Source organism: Rhea pennata, chromosome 6 (genome assembly GCF_028389875.1).
Source record: "Rhea pennata isolate bPtePen1 chromosome 6, bPtePen1.pri, whole genome shotgun sequence".
NCBI classification, from domain to species: Eukaryota; Metazoa; Chordata; class Aves; order Rheiformes; family Rheidae; genus Rhea; species Rhea pennata.
This window is the reverse complement of record NC_084668.1, coordinates 20280724-20299360: the sequence shown is the minus strand read 5'-3', so window position 1 is coordinate 20299360 and position 18637 is coordinate 20280724. Positions and strand designations below refer to the sequence as shown.

Here is an 18637-nt window from a genome sequence, read left to right as displayed (position 1 = left end):
GAATAACTTCACTTTTTGCTCAAAAAAAAATTAGTTGTATTATGAGTTAATTTTCCAAAGTGTGGAAGTAGCTTTCTCTAGACCTTGCCTTTTGTTCAGTCCTATACAAAAAACTAAAATGATTTATAAATATTTTACTAGTCTTTTTTGCTTCTACTGACCAATATTGAAATATATATATATATGAACATTGAATATACCAATATTGAAAAGATATTTATATTTTAACTATCTTGTTGTCTTTCAAGCCTTGTTTCTCTTCAGTTACACTAATGTTGTCTTTGAAATTATTAAATGTCAGCTTTGTCCTCATTCTGCCATTTTTTTAACATCATAATATGATTGTCATAACCTTCATTTGAAAGAACTTTGCTAGCATATTTTTGTACATAGCTTAGTATAATTTGGAGATCTGCATAATTTAACCTTCCTTTTTATAATACAACATATTTACACATCTAAAGCAGTAGTCATATGAGGAAGTCTAAATGCTTTACAAATCTTAATGAGTTCAATCTGTTATCCTGCTGTACAGAAACAGATTTCAATTCCCCTGCCCCATTTTATGAAAGGAACCTGAGGGACTAAATGGACTTTCCCAAAGTCAGGTGGAAAACACATGTTTTAAAGCTGTGAATCAGGCTTTTTTTTTGTCTACAGGTAATGTCATTTTCTTTTTTTTTTTTTTTTTGTTACTTGATCCCCTTTTTAAAATTTTTTCAGGTTTCCATTGATGGAATAGTCTTATGGTGGATTAAGCAGGAGTTGGGAGGGGGCTGACTTTATGGACTATACAGCATAGACTACTGTATGCTAGTGCTACAGAAAATAAACAGGAATTGTTCTGTTTGATAATATGCCCATACTGTTATTGTGAATTTAAACATTTTATGAATACATTCTGAATTCTAACAGAATATTTGTTTTGTTTGTTTTGTTTATCTAGAAAAATTCCTTGTGTTTTGAGGCAACAAATTCATGAATTGCTAAAGAAATCCAGCTTGTTGGTGGTCTTATATTTGAATAAAGGCTGGAAATGGATGTTAATTCTGCTCTTTGAAGCAAGATGAGACTTTTCTAGTCTCGGTTGTGGCAGGAAAAAGCCAGTTTTCCTAGACTTTGTTCTTCCTTTCTGGTACTTTATTTTCATTGCAAGGTAGAGACATAATTGATTTTTATTGATTTTTACATCTTTTCATGCTTCTTGTGGGACCATAACTCAATCTATCAATAATAGAGAAGTATGTATAAAATTTGCACTTTTGGTTGCTTGAAAGAATGGTTCCCTCTTACTTCAGACAACTGCTTCATTCTTTCATATTTGCTGTCCTTTTAATCAGTGACTTGGGTCTGAGAGTATTTTATTTTTTTAAATTGATCTCCCAAATCTTTAATATATGTCTTCACAAAACATACAAGGTTCTTTACTTCTCCTAACAAACTTGATGGCTCTATTGAAAAAGATGACAGTTTCTTTTCAGAAAGATATCATTTCTAAAGTGGGCGATCTGCCCATCTTGGCTGGTCTTGATCATTTTTCTGTTTTGTACCTTGAGAAGAAATTGAAGCATTTTGATTAGATCTTGCATAGAAATCTGAGCTACAGAATCTTGCTGGCAATAGGATCTTAAAATTTCCCCAACCTGAGATTGATAGGGATATAGGCAGTCCATGTATGACAGAGATTTATAGTCACCATTTTGGATTTGGGTAGCTAAAATATGGATAGGTCTTAATGAATGCTGTGTTAGTTTTGTGCCTGCGTTTCAGTTCTCCATTCCTCACAGAAATATTTCTGTAACAAATTTCTGAAAGGTCCTATGAATTTAACTATTGCAGTGATGGAGAGATTAATTGCTTTACAGTGAATAGGTAGATTTTGTCATTGTGCACTACTTTTTTCTTTTTTTGACAGATTTAGTTTTCTGCAAACTGTGAGAATCCTTTCTGCCTCCCCTTTGGAGGAAATACTGGAAGCTGGCATTTTAGCTGTAGACCTGCATATCTAAAGGGAAATTTTTGCATTCATGTTTGATAATGAGGACAATAGACTTTAGCCAAGACTTTTTTGTTAATCTTTTTTTTTATTAGTCTTAGATAATGTCCTTAAATATTTTTGTGAATGAAGGATTTCCCTGTTTCTCATGAAATGATCCTTAAAAACAAGATAGGTTATTGCTAGAAGTCATAAAACAGTTCAAAATGCTAGAAATTTCCAAGTGCTTTCATTGTAGTTCAAATACACTCCAAATTCCATTTCTCTCTGCTAGTATCAATAAGTAAAAAAACTTGGTCAGGCAGGGGACAAGGTTGGAAGTCAGAGAACAAACACTCCAGGCAAACAGCCTGTTGGTTAACACTAAAGACAGAGGTTGGCACTGTATCAAGCAGGATCTCAGGGGAAGTAAGGTACCCTGGAGTGTAAGACTTTTTAAGCGCTGGTTTTGCATGCAATAACTGTGCATTTAACATAAATGTGACTGAAGTTGTAATATAAGTACAAAATGTGCAATGGTCATCTAAATGTTAGATCCTTTTGATGGATACAGGCACCTAAATATGGACTCTATGTGCTGAGTTTAGGCAAAGCAATTTTTTCTTTCTTTTGGTTGTACCTGACTTTTTTCACACTTCAGGACTTAGTTTGAAATTTGAAACTCTCCAGGGCAGGGTATGGTCTTTCCATATGTTTGTATAGTTTCTGCAGATTGGAGCTTCCAAAACAGATGGCTTGAAAATTCTGAAGAATCAGCCTTGGACACCCTCTTAAACGTCTGCGATAAGCATTATTTAATTATTGTAGTGGAGATGATGTTTGAGTATGGCAGGCTGGAGGGAGTATGGTCCTGCCTCCCACACTGATTACCTTATGCTTTCATATAGTTTTCTCCTTTTACAGAGCTTTGATATTTTTTTCTGATTTTTTAGTGTCATAGCTAATGCCTGCTTTACCTTTTCTGTCTTAAGTGCTAGTTGTATTTGTCCATATTGATTTTACATTCTGAGTTAAAGTAATTAGTGAAATACAAACAATATACAAACAAATTTATTTTGAAATAAGATTTCTTAGCAAATTAATTTCTGGAGGCATAAGGAAGAATTTCACGTACTGATTTTTAAGATATTGAAAAATGGAAAGAGGATGCATAGGAAAGGTGTATCTTCTTACCTGGCCCCACTGGCAATGAAAATGCTTAATGCTTGTTGTGGTCAACTTGTGCTTTCCTCTCATAAGAAGATCCTAGAGTTGCTGATGTCTTATTTCCATTGGCCTAAAATGGAGGTTATTGAGATGTTTATTTTTTTTAGCCTTCGGAAGAACTAAAGTCTCTATATTTATAAACTAAGCTAGGAAAGAGGAAAATTTGAGCACTACTGAGGCAAGTTTATCTCACAATCTGCTAACAGGTATAGTCAAAGCAAATTACATAGTTTGCTTTAGGACAAAGCTTGAGAGTGTATGCTAATGAAAACAGTAATGACAGCTTGTTCTTAACTAGCAGCTCTTTTCTTGTGTGCTATTTCTGAGACAATTTTTCAAGAAAAAAATGGAAGTGGGTGAGGATGACTGGCCAGCATAAGGAATAGTGATAGCTGGAAAAAAAAAAAAAAAGAAAAAAAGAAAAAAAGAGAGAGAGAGAGAGAGAGAGAAAGGGGGAGAGAGAAAAAAAAAGTGTGGTCTGGTCACTCAGGCATTCTCATCCTTATCAGAAGCTTGTATAACTGCATCTTTAACATAATACTGCCACCCTTTAACTCTGCATCTGTTTTGGGGAGGAGTATTTATTGCCACACATTTCCAGGAAAAAAACAAGACTTTGCATTGATCCCTTTCATGCAATTCACTCCCCTTAGAACAAATACATTGCCAGCAAATCCTACCCGAGACTCTGCTTCGAACAGAAACCAGAAAATGCAGACTTTTAATTAAAAAAACTCTCAAAGGTCACTCTAACCTGATTAGATTTACACTATCACACTTAATTCATTAAACTAAAACTCTAGTAACTAAAGTTCAGAAAGGTCTATTAGGTGACTGCCTGTCTGCTGTCTCTTGCTGTATTTGGATCCCTTGTAAAGAACAGAAAAAGGGCACAGCATTTCTGTGTTTTATAAGGTAGCATGTGTCATAGCTGTGAGCTAGGGTAATCAGTTGTCCTAGCTTGTGCAGGATTTATTTCCTGATCCTGAAAAAGCCAAGTGAGGAAATTCACAGAGAATACAAACTCTGGTTTTGTTTTGTTTTGTTTTGTTTTGTTTTAGCTGTACTAGTGTAGTCCAAGGCCACCTTCAAGGTTTCCCTCTCCCCAAGTTGAATGGCCGCAGGCAGCTCATTATCATGACTTGTGTTGCTGTCTTCAGCATTTTAAAAAGTCTATTTCTATTTCTTCAGCAATAAGAGCCTAGTCATCTGCACTGCAACTCTTAACCCCTTTAAAAAGAATTTCTGTAAAAGTTCTTCCGTCAGGGGCCTCAGCACGGGCTGTACGTGCTCTTGCTGTAAAACAAGCACAATACCTAACTTGATGAGTACCTGGAGAAAACTGTAGCTGCTAGTACATGCTGGCAATGTCCTTAGCTGGGGCACTGATGTGGGAAAGCTGGATTCTCATCCTGGCCCTATTGCAAGAATGTTGAAGAATACCAGAAAAATCACTGTACTTCTCTCTGCTTCTTTTCCCTTCTGTAATTTTCCTCTCTTTTCCAGCACTTTACACTGCACTTACTGGACAGGCAGATGAGGCTGTCCCCCTGCTTTAGTATTGCCCAGAATAGGACATACTTCAAGGTCATGGGGTGCTCTTCTGCCTGTTCAACTATATAACTCATTCACAATGCCAGTTGCCTCTTCTAATGTTACCTTTGAATCCTTGTAAATACTGCAGGAATGTAAAAAATTAATGCTAGATTATTCTGAACTGCAGAACATAATTTTTGTGTGACTGAGGCAGGGGTTTGCTACGTAAGTTGCTGTGTATGAAACAAGACCATATGGCAAGCAGACTGCTTTGCTACCAGTCTAACTTATTTAACAATGGGAATGCTGCCAAAGGGGATAAATCTTATAAAAACCAACTGTAGCAGTCACCCATTGTTGTTTCACCAGTATTGATCATTTAATTCACTATTGATGTGGTCTCCTTTCCTATTAAATGCAAGTACTTGGCTGTAGCATAGCATAGGCTTGTGGAGACTTTGGACAGCCTTTCTGCTAGACCTGCCTGCTTTACATAGAAGGCTCTGTTTTGAGGGTGTTCATCTACAAACAGAGGGAGATTTTCACCACTCAGAAATCTGGTGTTAATGTTTGCTGATCCCTGGTAATGGGTGCTGTTGTGGCAAGGGTGGCTGAACCTCATGGGGAAACTTCTGAGCTCTCATTGTTTATGAGCTAATATGTTAAAGGAAATCAGCATGGATTTCATGCTGATTTAACATGCTGGTCCCAATACTGAAACTGCTGTATATATAGTTCCCTAGAGAAATGCAATTTCTTGGAAAGGAGTGAAGCCATTAATGCTTTAATCTGCATGTGCTTAAAAATGGAATCTATTTCGCTTGCTGTAGTGTTAAGACAGCATGGGAGAGCTGGCCTGAGGTTTGGTTTTTTTGCCTTCTTGTGGGAGCTAAGCAGGCTGCAGGAGATGCAGTTGCAAATCCTTGCTGAGTACCAGCTTTGGCACAAAACAGCAAAGGAGCTGTCCTAACCCATTAGGACAACAATGCATTGTTGATTGTTTATCGGATGCCCAAAACGAGCATTAGTTCAGTACAATAGCAATTGAGGGCAGACTTAAAATAACGTGCTTGTTTGTCTTTAAAGTAGGAACTTATGTTTTGATAATTAATGAAGGGTTTATAGTGGTATGGAGGTTTGGTAAGTAAACTTCAGGTGAGTTGTGTAGTGTACACTGATGGATGTACATTCTAGCATAAACTGAATAAATGAAGAGGAGGATTTCTGGAATGAAATAAGAGCATCCTATCTGGAGGCCCTTTGTCATTAGGATGATAGTGCTTTGTTGGTAGGGTAATTTAACCTGTGTTAAGGTCCCTGCTACTGTCGCTAGACTATTACAGGCCAGTGCACTGCTTAGTGTTGCACATTGACACAGTACACTACAGGCACTGCACTACATTAAGACTTTCAACAGTTTTGGTAGGGAAGCAAGATGGTGTGTTGCTCACTCTAGTGTTACTTCATGCTACTAGAAAAATGTAAATATTGCAGAGTAAGTCTTGTTCTTAGAAATCAATTAATGCATTCACTTCCCCATTTCAAAGATTTTTAACTGGCTTTCACACAAAAATACCTGCTTGAAAATAGAAAATAAGAGTAAAAATGATGCATTCTGGACTCCATCACTTGCTGTGTTTCTGAGTACCTAGAAGACTTTTATGACATGTTTAATGTCGCATCAAATCCTCTACACCTACTTCTTATGTTAGTTGCCTGTTTTTGTTCACAATAAAATTTCAAACATCTGTTTTATTTTAGGGACTACATCAATATTTCAATATACAGTATAACAGATAAGAGTTGATCCTAGTGCCAGGAGCCTCTGTATTTTTCACTGTTTTGTTTTTTGTCTGGCTTTTTTAAAATGAGAAAGAGGAAAAAGCGTAACAGAGAACTGAGTTTCTTGACTATTTTGAGGAATACGAAATTATTTTCTACTGTTACATCAGAAAAGCTTTTGCGTTGACTTTAATGAGATTAGTCACTGTGCAGAACTTAATGCAGATAGGGAAACAGTGAATTTCATCAATACCATCCAAGTCACCGAATGTCTTTGATCCTTCAGAAAACAAAATAAAACAAAAAATATCTAAATTGACATGTCTTCTTTCCAAGTCTGTACACAGTGAAACTTTCTCAGCCTCTTAGTTAACATTGAAGCATAAACAGATTTAGCCCAAGGTTCACTTCTTCAAGAACTTAATGCATAGCCGTTTCTCGGAACTCTAAAATGTGTACTAATATTGAAAAATATGTTTTTTTAGTGCAATTTGAAAGTTAAGATGTCAAAGATGTAAGTCATGAAAGTTTATATTGCTTTCTTCCCCTCTGTCCTCCCTCCAACATCCTTAATAGAATAAAGAAATTTGGAAAAACTACTGAGATAAAACATGACAAAAACTGTCTACTTTGTACCAAGTTCTTTGTGTATACATTTTATGCAACATTATATTTACTTTGCTGGTTCTACATATTATAGTAATTCTTTTCCATGTATGACATTCTGGTTCTGTGTATATATATGTGTGTGTGTGCGTGTACATATGTATGTATTTTTAACTCCTTGTCAAAATTTGAAGTAGCTCTGTAGAATCTCATTTCGTCTATGGAATTAAGAGTATCTTGAATTTGATTGCTGTTCTCTGAACTACAGAAAATCTTTCCATTATTTTGCATTAATAAAGTTCCTGAATGTGGCTGTTAATCCTCTGTGGTTTTATCTTTAACTTATATAAGGATATGGAGTTTCACCATATTTATCTGCCTCTCCATTACAACTTCTTTTTAAAGTGGATGCCCAAATCTGTGTAGTGTCATGTGACAAAAGATGTCCAGCAGCCAAATTTAGAATGCATATGCTTTGCTCAGTTGTTCTGCACTCAATTATGTCTTTAGTATTGCATCTTTAGCTGTTTTTAGTATTGCATTTTATGCATACAAGTTCTTGTCTCAGTCATGAAATTGACAGAGGAACATATCTGGACTAACTGAACTGAAGATTACTGTTAAGATTATTTCAGCTTTTCTATTTATTGCAGGTAATTAAAGTGTATAGTGAAGATGATACTGGCAGAGCTTTGGAAGTACCAAGTGATATAACAGCCAGGGATGTATGTCAGCTGTTGATACTGAAGAACCACCATATTGATGACCACAGCTGGACTCTGTTTGAACAACTTAATCACACAGGTTTAGGTAAGACTCATGCCATAGAATGGTATGGCAATAAATAAGTTTCTGTTTTGTTTTGTTTTTTTTTTAATGTAGAATAGAAAGGCTTAGAACTGAAGTCTAATCAAATTTTGACTTTTCCACAGTAGAGAGAGGAAAAAGTGGTGGGAGAGCTTGTTTGAAGGTTTTAATGTTTTGTGGCTTTTGTTGTTTTTGTTTTGAAAGCCTAGCCATAAACTACATTCTGTCAGTGCTCATTCACTGCTTGATCTGCATATGTAAGAGTGATTTGGAAGACACCTGCCATTAAGGTTCTCACTGCAAATTCTTTCTGGCTCCTGATTGCTTTTACCTTGGTATTTCTTCCTCTTTTGCCTGTATTTCATACTTATCTCTAGGAAGAGTTGGAATATTTTCAAATAAAGTCTTTGCTATTCCCAACACATCTGACATCTCAAGGACAGAAAGTGGTCATATAGTGCTATCCTATCTGGACAACAGGGCTGTGTTTTCAGAAACAACATAGGAGTTGGTTGTCAGTATTCTCCTTCAGTACCATTGGTTTGGCTAGATTTGTTGTGTTCTTTCTGTAACATCAATGTTTTCCTAGTATAGTAAAATCCTCTATTTCTATTACACAACATAAAAGTTCTAATTTGTGGCTTCAGATTACAACTATATTTTTGAATTCTGGTCTCTGTTCCTTTTTGTAATGTATAGACATAACTTTGCAGTATAAAAGCACATTAAGGCAAATAATAACTAAAGCATGTTAAATATAGGAGGAAAGGGGATATGTTTGCAGATACATAAAAAAATGCAGAACACTGAAAAAACTGCATTCAGAAAAGAATAGTTCAGGTGCCTACTCCCAGAATGTAGTATTTAACTATTACTCTAACTGGACAATCTCACTTCCTTTTACAGCACTGCTTTTCAGTATTCTACTTGATTTGTTTTTGTTTGGAGATTATATCAGAAAAATCTTCCAGAAGACAGATTAAAAAAGTATCTGTTTTTAATTTCTGATCACTCAAAGTTTCCATGTTGTTCTTGTACTAAGGCACTATACTAGAGGAGTTACCAAAGCTGATGCTTCTCCTTCTGCAGCATTCTTAGCTGCCAGTGCAGAAGTGTGTGGCTTGAGAAAAAGGAAGTTTTGGGGACCTTCCTGCATTCTGAAAGTATATAGAAAGCTCCTCCAATGCCTTCATTCTCAGAAGAAATAAGACTGATACATGGTTACTCCAGTACTGTGGATGCAAAAACAGAGTTGAAAGCTATTTTCATGCTACCTCTGTGTGTATTCATCTAGGGAATCTGGACTTGTGTATTTATGTAAAATAAGCTTGTCTGTGCAGCTCAAACTGTATTATGTTTAACAGCAGTATTTTAAAGATGAACTATAAAAGCTAAAATGGTTTGCTGCCCTTTTCTATTCCTTTATCCTATGAAGGCAGCCACAAACACTTAAAAAAAAAAATCTTGCTTTGTAACATTTCAGAGATATTTATAACCTTTTGCACTGAATGTATCAGTTGTAAGATGCTTCCAGCTCAGAGTAAGGTCAGAGTTAAGCGAGACCGTAGATGACTGACTGCTACAGAAGAGGAGGTATAAAAATGGCTTCAGACAACACTACTATAGTAATAGTAGAAGTGTTTTCTGTATTTTATAGTGTGGCTAATGTTTAAATAGTGAAGTAATTACAGAAGAAAACGCTTTTGACAAACTATGCCTGAACAATTGCACTATTGTTTCTTCACACTATTGTTTATTTGCACAATATACATCCTGTCAAATACTGTGTGTCAATCTAAATGATTTCTTGGATTATTTCAGTATCAAATCATTAGTGAAGATGCTTTTTCATAAAATTCTAAAACTCTTGAAATTGGTTGTATGTTCTGTTAGTGTCATAAAGAGTTTCTTCAATATATATGAACTGTAATGTTAAGAAGCACATCTGTTCCTTTTAGTAAAGAAACTACAGCTTTGTTATTGTGTAGGCCTACTGTTTGGTTTTGTCTGTAGGGACATTTGAACTTGCTATATATCCTAGTTAGATTTGAACCAACAATCTCAAGACCTGAATTCTCCACACAGTCTTCTGATAGATGCTGCTTCCTTTTGGGTATAATTTTAGAGAAAGAAAAAATGCTCATTTTAAAAGTAAATGATTTCTTAAGATGATGAGGATTAGAGATTATCATTACTAGCCATGAAAAGGAGCAACTTGAAATAGTTTCTAATTTCTTTTTGTAACACTTAATAGTAATGGATTTATTGTTATGATACTGTTAGATCTTTTTTTGCGAAAGGTTTAACATACTGATCTTGATTTCCATTAAGTATATTCTTAAGTGCTGGATGAATAGCCTGAAAAAATACTTTTCAAATGACTTCGTTTTGAACTGTTTGCTATTTATTATTTTGTTGTGTGGTTTATCCATGGAAATCTGGCACTTTTTTTTCCCTGTTCCCAAGTTAAATGAATGACTACTGAAAGAAGAAATACCCTGAGTGACTTCTGTGTCTCTGTAAATTCCAGTATGATAGTGATTAATAACTCATTCCTCAATTAGTGAACATTTTCTTTAATATCTAACAGCTGTCTGGATACTACTGAATTAGATATGATTGCATTTAGTGAGCTGAGCAGTGTTCTGCTTTTAATCAAGATGGACATTAATTACATTACTGGATTATGCCCTCATTACTGTGTAGGGTTATCTGCACGTGGAAGTTTAAAAACAAACCACCTCCCAACCCCACGTTTAATTCCTGTCAGAAATTTTCATAAGCCTGTATACCTCTTCATGTCGAACCGCCTGGCAGCCATGAAACGGCGTGCCGTTCCCGCTGCGGGCGGCCGCCGGTGGCGCACGCCGAGCGCCGCAGCCGTTACCCGGCCGTTACGACCGTTTCCTGGGGGCGCTGGAGCCCCGCGCGCTCCCGCGCAGGCGCTCTGCGGGCGGGCGGGGCGCTGTGGCTCCTCGCGGGCGGCTCCTCGCGGCAGGGGCCGGTTCGGCGGTCGCGGCTGCGGCGGTGGCGCGGGCTGGGTTTGTACGTTGCTGAAGTCATTATCGTAGCGCTGTTAAACAGAATAGATTTCAGGGCTCTGTGCTTCCCGTACACGTCATTTTGTTGTTTCAAAGAAATCCTTGGATGTTTTCAGACGTTGGGTTCCTCCACTTCATCTGCAGTTACTGAAGGCAGTTGCGGTGTGTCTAGGTTCGCTCGCCTGCCAGCCCTGCTCCCGGTTTCTTTGGGCTGGCGGGGTTGTGCCTGGGTGAGCTGGACGTAGAGCCGCGCGCTGCCGCCCCTGCACAAGTCAGACTGTGAGGAAAGGGCAGCCTTCCCTAGCTCTTTCACTTTTTCAGCAAAATACTTTATCTCCCTTCAGAATTCTCCTTTTCTGCGGAGAGATTTTTGAATTGAGAGTAACCCGTTTTCCATGTGCTTCTTCAGCTCGCTAGCCCTGCACAGGGAAATGCGCTCCGACTGCCCCTCTGGGCTGGAAGTGTTCCCCTGGCCAGGCCCATTGCTGGGTCACATCTCTCGCTTGGCGTTCAGGTCCGGGTACATCTGTGAAGCCTGTGGGAAGGCTTCTCGTCTGTGAAATGAGAAATCCCACCAAGCACCAGCTACACAATCATACTGGACAGTGGGTTCCCTCCAACCCTCCTTTTTATTATTTTTTAATGCTTTCCCTGGGTGGCTAGAGGGGAGGCTATTTGAAATGTGTTTTGTTGTGTGCCCTAGTATATATTTTATATATACTAAGTATATATACTTAGTATATATATATATATATATTTTTTTTTTTTGGACTGTGGCAGGTGCTCATCAGACTGAAGACAGCATCAATAATGGAAGGCTAGAGGGGAAGGCCAGAACTTCCATCTCTTGCTGGAAGAAAAAACTGATCTAGCTAAAACAAAGGGGAAACTTTCTCATGGCAACAGTCAGTAATTCCACTGCAGAACTGTTTTGGAGTGCACTAACTCAGTGTTTCAGTTCCTGTGAGAAATAAGTCGAATCAAATGTAAAACGTTCTATAATGTGACACCTTTAAAAAAAAAAAAAAAAAAAAAAGAAAAAAAGAAAAAAAGAAAAATCAGCATCCTTAGCCATCCATTAGGGTGATGCAATGTGTCTTATTTTTGTACCAAGAATTCTTGAGGAGATGGTATTTTCTTAAATGTCACAATGCCAACCATTCAGGAGTTTCAAATGTCATCCCAGAGGAGAGCTTTCTCTTTGTAAAACTGGATGGAAAAAAAATGCTGCTTTTGAGTAGGTACTTCAGTTCTTTAGTGTCTCTTTTCCCCCACAATTGAAGAATATCTTTTGGAGTAGAATTGCCTGCCCAAGCTTTACAGATATTTTTGAGGTTTTTTTGATTTTTTTAAAATTCCTTTATGCTTTTATTTGCTTCATTTGATCTAGTTACAAAATGTAAGTTTTGTGTAAAATCCGTAATGTCTGTTTTTATGGACTCAGGAGTGAATTAAACTCGATGAGAGTTTAACGTTTCCCTCCTTGATTATGGACATAGGAGTACTTTGTCTTCTGTGAGCCATAAGCATGGTATTTTCATGCTGTGGTGGATTTACATGCTTAAAAGCATGTTGTCTCTAGGTTTGCTGGCAGGAAACTTCCTGAAGAACAATTTTATAGGTTTGTAGCTAGAATCAGACTGGACAGTATGGAAGCATGAAGTGGTGACTGATGAAAGAGTTAGCAAACAAAGATCAATAAAAGCAGGCTGCAATTCTAGAGAGCCTTTAATTATTTCAACTTTGAGGTTTGATTTTTACTTTGAAGGTTGGGCCTGCAGCTCTTCTAAGGGTTGAAAGTTAGGCTCTCTGCTTTGCCAAGGACTACAAAAATCTTACATTCATGTTAATTTAATAGTATGCTTAATTTAAGTTGAAAAAAATCCCTAGTTTAAGTTGTATACATTACAGTACTTTTTATATGTTATAATATTTTTAAAAGTTCCTAGCATCAGGCAGTTATATGAGAACATTAGTGTTCATTTCAAGTATAGAACCGTAGGATAATGCAGTAGAATTGAAAAATGTGATCAGAAAATTGCGCGAGTTGCATGGTTTTATAATGTATTTTTAATTGCCTTTTTCATTTAAAAGCATGATCAGAATTGGATGGTAAAACCCCATAATTGGCAGGGAGACCTACTCTTAGTCTATAATGCATTTGTTGGAGTGTTATTTAAATTTGAAAGTACTGATGATCTTTTAAACATAGCCTACAATTTTATTAAACTCCATATTGTTCTTGTTAGTTCAAGTCCATAAGAAAGTACAAGTGGCCACCAAGGTTGTATACTTACTTGGAAGCATGTTTTTCTTTTTACATGATATGATGATTTCAAAAACTTGTGAGGTTTATCTAAAAGAAAAAAATGTATAAATAGTATTGTATAAAAGTTATCCTCAGTCTTCCAGGATTTGTGCACTTGCACTATGTGCATTTGTGCATACTTACACTATGAATAGTCTCACTTAAATCAATGGTATTACTTAGAGTGTGCAACACTTGAGCATGCATAGCATCTGCAGGGAAGTTCCTAAATTCTGTATCTTTCCTATAAATGCACTTAATTTATATCTTTCAAGAAACTGAGCTGCAAAAGGAGTCTAAAGCAGTGAGAATGTTGATTCTGAACTTGGGTGCTAGAGTACAAATACCTGAATACTTTCTTTTCTTCCCCTTTCTCCTTTGCAAAAGCAAGCTATACATTAGGACTGACTTTGCAGGAGTTTTTATTTTATTTTATTTTATTTTTTGGAGCTTGCTTTTACAGTTCCTTTTGCATATACAGTGGTTTAACTACTAAAATTCTCAGTTTCCCTGATATGTGCAAAAGCATTACCACTCTGAAGAGCCCTACCTTCATTTGCTGTTTTAGAGATGCTTCAGAACATAGCAGGGACTTGGGGAAAGGAAGACAACGTAATGCTTTCTTATATTGGGACAACTCATGTTTTATGAATGATGCATTAGAAAAAGGAGAGTCAGACAGACATTCCTCACATCCCAGACAGGCTGTATGCAGGTGAATTGTTGGAGTAGTCTACTTCCTGCTGCTCTTTGCATCACTTGGTTGGGACTGCCTGGGTTTTGTCTCATGGTGCATATGGTCATATAGTAGAGTAAAGCCTCTGGGTGCTCCTATAAGAAAGTATGTGTAGTACCTCAGAAGTTGAGCTCCACTGAAGTGGAACACTAATTTAACATAACAGGAGCCATATTCAGCTTGCTTGTCTCATGTTTTGCAAATACAAATTATTTTAATTATCTGATCCCTGTGCTTTCACATTTTGCTGTTAATAACTTGAGTGCAGGTTATGTGTCATCTTTTACAGGAAGAGCTATAGAGGACCATGAATTAGTGATGGAAGTCCAATCAAACTGGGGAATGGAAGAGGAAAACAGACTGTATTTTAGAAAATACTATGCCAAATATGAGTTTTTTAAGAATCCAGTGGTAAGTCATAACACCATCTCTGTGAAGTGATGCAATTACCCCAGTACAAAGTGAAATAGCCCTCATGCAGATAGGCAGCGTGTAAAGCTGGTAGGGTAATATGAGTCAGAACGAATAACTGGGAGGGGTTATAAGAATATATTGTAGTGTGTATAGCTTTTGGTAGCTCTGATTTCTAAATATCCACGTTCATATGTTTTTGGGAAGGGGCAGAGGTGGATTTAACTCAAAATTTGTGTACAGACTTATAAAATTTTTGAAAATGAGAAGTTCTTGAACATTTTGAAATGAGAAAATTTTGAAGGTTTGACTGCTCTAAATAAGATTTCCAAAAAACCAACAACAAAATACAAAATGAAGCAGTGTGGGGAGGGGCATTAATCTTAAAGATGACTTTATTAAGTGAAAAACGAATGTTATGGCCCAGCTGTACCCAACAGCAGCTTCTCACAGCTGCTGCTAAATGACAGCTGACACAAAAGGCCATGAGCAGCCATAACCTACTAGGAACAAGCAAAAGTGAAGTCAAAGTTAGTGTGTATAAGTAGTGGAAAGTTCAGAGACAACTCCTGGATGTTACCAAAGGTTAATGCTACCGATTCAGATCTTTGCTGATGGCAAAGGCCATAGAAGAAGTACTGGCTCAGCAGGAGAAATTCACCATCTGGTTACTCAAATACACTGTGTATTTGGATCACTCCTAACATGATCTCTTACGATGCCATCCAGCTTCTGATGTCAGAGAGAGAAATAGCAGAAATGTCTGAGGGCTTGAAAGGTGAGAAGTGGAAGGGAACTCTGCTTATCTGTGAAAAGGATAGAAAGGTAGCTGTTAAGGCATTGAGAGACCTAGGAGATCTGAGCTTTTTCCTTGCTTCCATATGTGTTTCTCTGGACAGATTATGTAGATGTCGCTGTATATTGCTTGACCAGCGGGTGGAAGCAGCTGGGGGCTTTGGTAGACACGCAGCTGTGAATAGCATCAACTGTTGTGGCTAATCAGAGTCCTTATTATTCCTGTTGAGTTACTCTTTTGGGTGCTTAGAAAAGGTGTAATTAGAAAGCTTTGTCAGAAAAGGTGAATATTAATCACTCCTACTAGTAGCTCAGCATTACTAGCAGAGAAAGTCAGTTGGTATTAGAAGGTCAAATGAATATTTAGCTTGGAAATTCTCCAAGCCTTGAGAAAACTTTATTAGTAATGGTCAAACTCTTTGCTGATTCATGTCTGTGTAGCTACACTGAGTTCACCAGCTGCAGACCTGTCCCATAAATTACCCTTTGAGCTTTCCTTGACAGTGAAATTGGCACTTTAAATGTGCATTTTTTAGCCACATCATGTTGACATTGTCACATTTTGGTGGTTAATTCATACTCATGTTATACCAAATTGGAAGAAAACTGAGAGGAATTTTTCTCTATTAGTGGAAGGTATAAAATACTTTACTGAGATTCTAGTGTATTAAAAACAATAGAAAACATTATATTTTTCAATGTATTGGTGTATATCCTCCCTACTTGGTAGCATACTCAAGCCCGAGGCAAGTCTTATATGTCAACAGTAATAGAAATTACTACTAGAAAAACAACACTAAGGGCCAGGTACTGTGAATTGACTTGCACTGCAGCATGAAATTGCTTCCAGAGTCCACTGATGTTTTTTCAAAATTCTAAGGTTTTCAGCAGATAATATATAGGATGTCACAAATTTAAGAAGAGAAAGATAAACTAGAATTATTGTATCAGAGAAGCAGCAATTTCTTACACAACATTGAGAATTTTATGTCCAAAAGAGATACAAAGTTTTATATTTATTTTTACAGAACTTTGATACAAATTATTGTCTTTACAGGGCTTTTTTCCAGATCATATGATGTCTTTTTCAGATGAGACCAATGCAGCTATAAGCCACTCTGGGATATTACAGGTGTGTGTGTAATCTTTACACGAAGATAAGCCAGTATAGCTCAGAACTTCTAAATACCTATAATGTGTAAATCTAGCTTACTCTCAAATCCATCATTAGTTTTTGAATGACTCAAAACATGGCTAGTAACTTTTTCCTCATGAAATGTGAAGTGATGTCTCCCTTCCAGAAAGTTACTGTATGACCACAATTAGAAAAGTGCATATTCACTCGGGATCCAGGAGTATAGAAAAAGCCAAAATGCAGTAAACATTACTAATGCCTTTGTTAGGTATTTCACGTGAATACCTAACATGTGAAATACCTAACAAAGGCATTAGTAATGTCTTAGTAATGAATAGTAATGAATACCTAAGGAATGTGTTTCCTTAAAATATGAAGTGTGTATTATCAGCACGTACTTAACAGCAGGCCTTGGTAGAATATTGAGGAACCCGTAAGTGATACAAATCGATATAAAAAAGAGTTAAATAGTTAAACTTAATGAGTAGAAAATTTAGACTGACTAGTGTGATTTGTTAGCTTGAAGGCTGCTGTAGCCTTCCAAAATAAGTGGTAGGTCATTCGGTGTTAGTCATCTTTTAAGTGGACAGAAGATTCTAATTTACAGTTGGAATAATTTTACAGAATGACCATATCAGGGATCATCATCTTACTTCTCAAAGAGGGGAAAAATGAGTAATAAAGGTGGAAATGTACACATCACTCTTGTTTGCTTGTCATTGGAAAACTTAATTAATAGAAGAACTTTCACTGGTCTTAAGACAGCAACCTAATGTGTGAATTCTGAGCATAAAGAATGTTTGTAAAGGCAATATAATAAGACTTTTATGGTAGAACTAAAAGAAATATAGAAATTTCAAAATTTTTTTTCCATTTATAGAATATATTCTACCTTAGTATCTACCAGGAGATGAAAAACATTGAAGAAATAACTTTGAAAGCAGTTTTCTGCATCAAACACTTCTATCCTAGGAAGAAGGGGATGCTGAAGTCAGGAGGTTTAGTTGCCTCAAATACGGCAAAAATGTTCCAAATTAAATTTAATTGACACATACTAGATTCCATAGATCATTTTTACAAACCTAAATAAAAATGTTATAACTTAAAAGATGCTACGCATCTCTATTAGGTAGCAAAAGTGAACTAATTTTAATTAGATTATGCAGCTTAATTTAGGCATTTAATTTTGAAAACATTGTTTCTTATGTTAATAGAATTTAGTATTTTTTTCTCTCAAAAGTAGTCTGGTAGTTTGTAAAAGATAATAAAGACTTCTGCAGTAAAACTGTTTGCTGTGCACCTGTGCACAAAAGCTATTCTCCATGTACTGCTTGAAGCTACTTAAGCCCTTGAAATAGAACATATGTGATACGGAGAATATGTGCAGAGAATATGTATGAGTAAGATTGAGAATTGTTCTAAATATATATAGTTGCATCCAATTTCGATAGCTTGAAAAATTTGTTACAGATTTGGTCTGTTGCTGTTTTCTCTTTTATTGCCTGTTTAACTGTATTTGATCTAGTAAGACTTACTAAACGCGAAGTACAGAATGCCCTCGCGGCTTGTGCAGCTGTCACGCGTGTTTCAGCAGAAGCTGTTCAGTAGATTGTTTACAGTGTGTCACTATTTGCTTGGAAACTTTCATTAAGACAAGTTAATGGCTTGAGTTATTATTTGTGATACACTTGGTCAAGTATCAAGAGAGACATTAATTTTAAAAACTTTATGCTCACAGGTGATTAAAAAATCACTTCTGATACTTTTACAGCTTTATGTGGATTGAGCTGTAAGGAAGAAAAATGTTTTTCAAGTATGTTTTTCTTGACTTTCCTTGAAAGAGAGAGAATGAGTGTTTCAGCTGATGTCTTTAAATCAGATCATCAAAACTGCCCCCCCCCAAAAAAATTTTTTTTTTAAATCTGTCCCCCATCTATTTAGCAAGTGTTAAGTAAAATCACTGCCCGAAGTATGCCAAATCTCTATTTATACCAAAGAGAGAGAAGGTTCAGTCTCTGCCATGAAGATCTTTAATGTAAAAAAGAAATATGTCACTATATGGATTGGGATATGGCTCTTCTGAGGGACAATTCTGTATGCATCCATACAGAGGTAGTCAGTACAGGTCACCGTAACTTTTTTTCATTTCCAAATTGAATATGTTAAGATATGTTAAAAATTAATGTAGTAAGTAGATTTTAATCTCCTGTAGTAAAGAAATATTATTTTCAGTTTTATATTTTTTTCTTTTAGAATTAATAACTCTCATAGGTGGGCC

General features: G+C 36.4%; 1 protein-coding gene across 1 annotated transcript in view; it reads left to right on the top strand.

Moving 5' to 3' along the window:
* The window catches only part of GRB14 (growth factor receptor bound protein 14), a gene marked incomplete at its 5' end in the record, with an annotated part of 68556 nt that overhangs the window by 29797 nt on the left and 20122 nt on the right, over window positions 1-18637 (top strand). The window contains 3 exons of the mRNA XM_062578902.1: window positions 7780-7936; window positions 14308-14429; window positions 16282-16356. Of these exons, the coding sequence (XP_062434886.1) occupies window positions 7780-7936; window positions 14308-14429; window positions 16282-16356 (354 nt within the window). The remainder of the gene's footprint in view (window positions 1-7779; window positions 7937-14307; window positions 14430-16281; window positions 16357-18637) is intronic.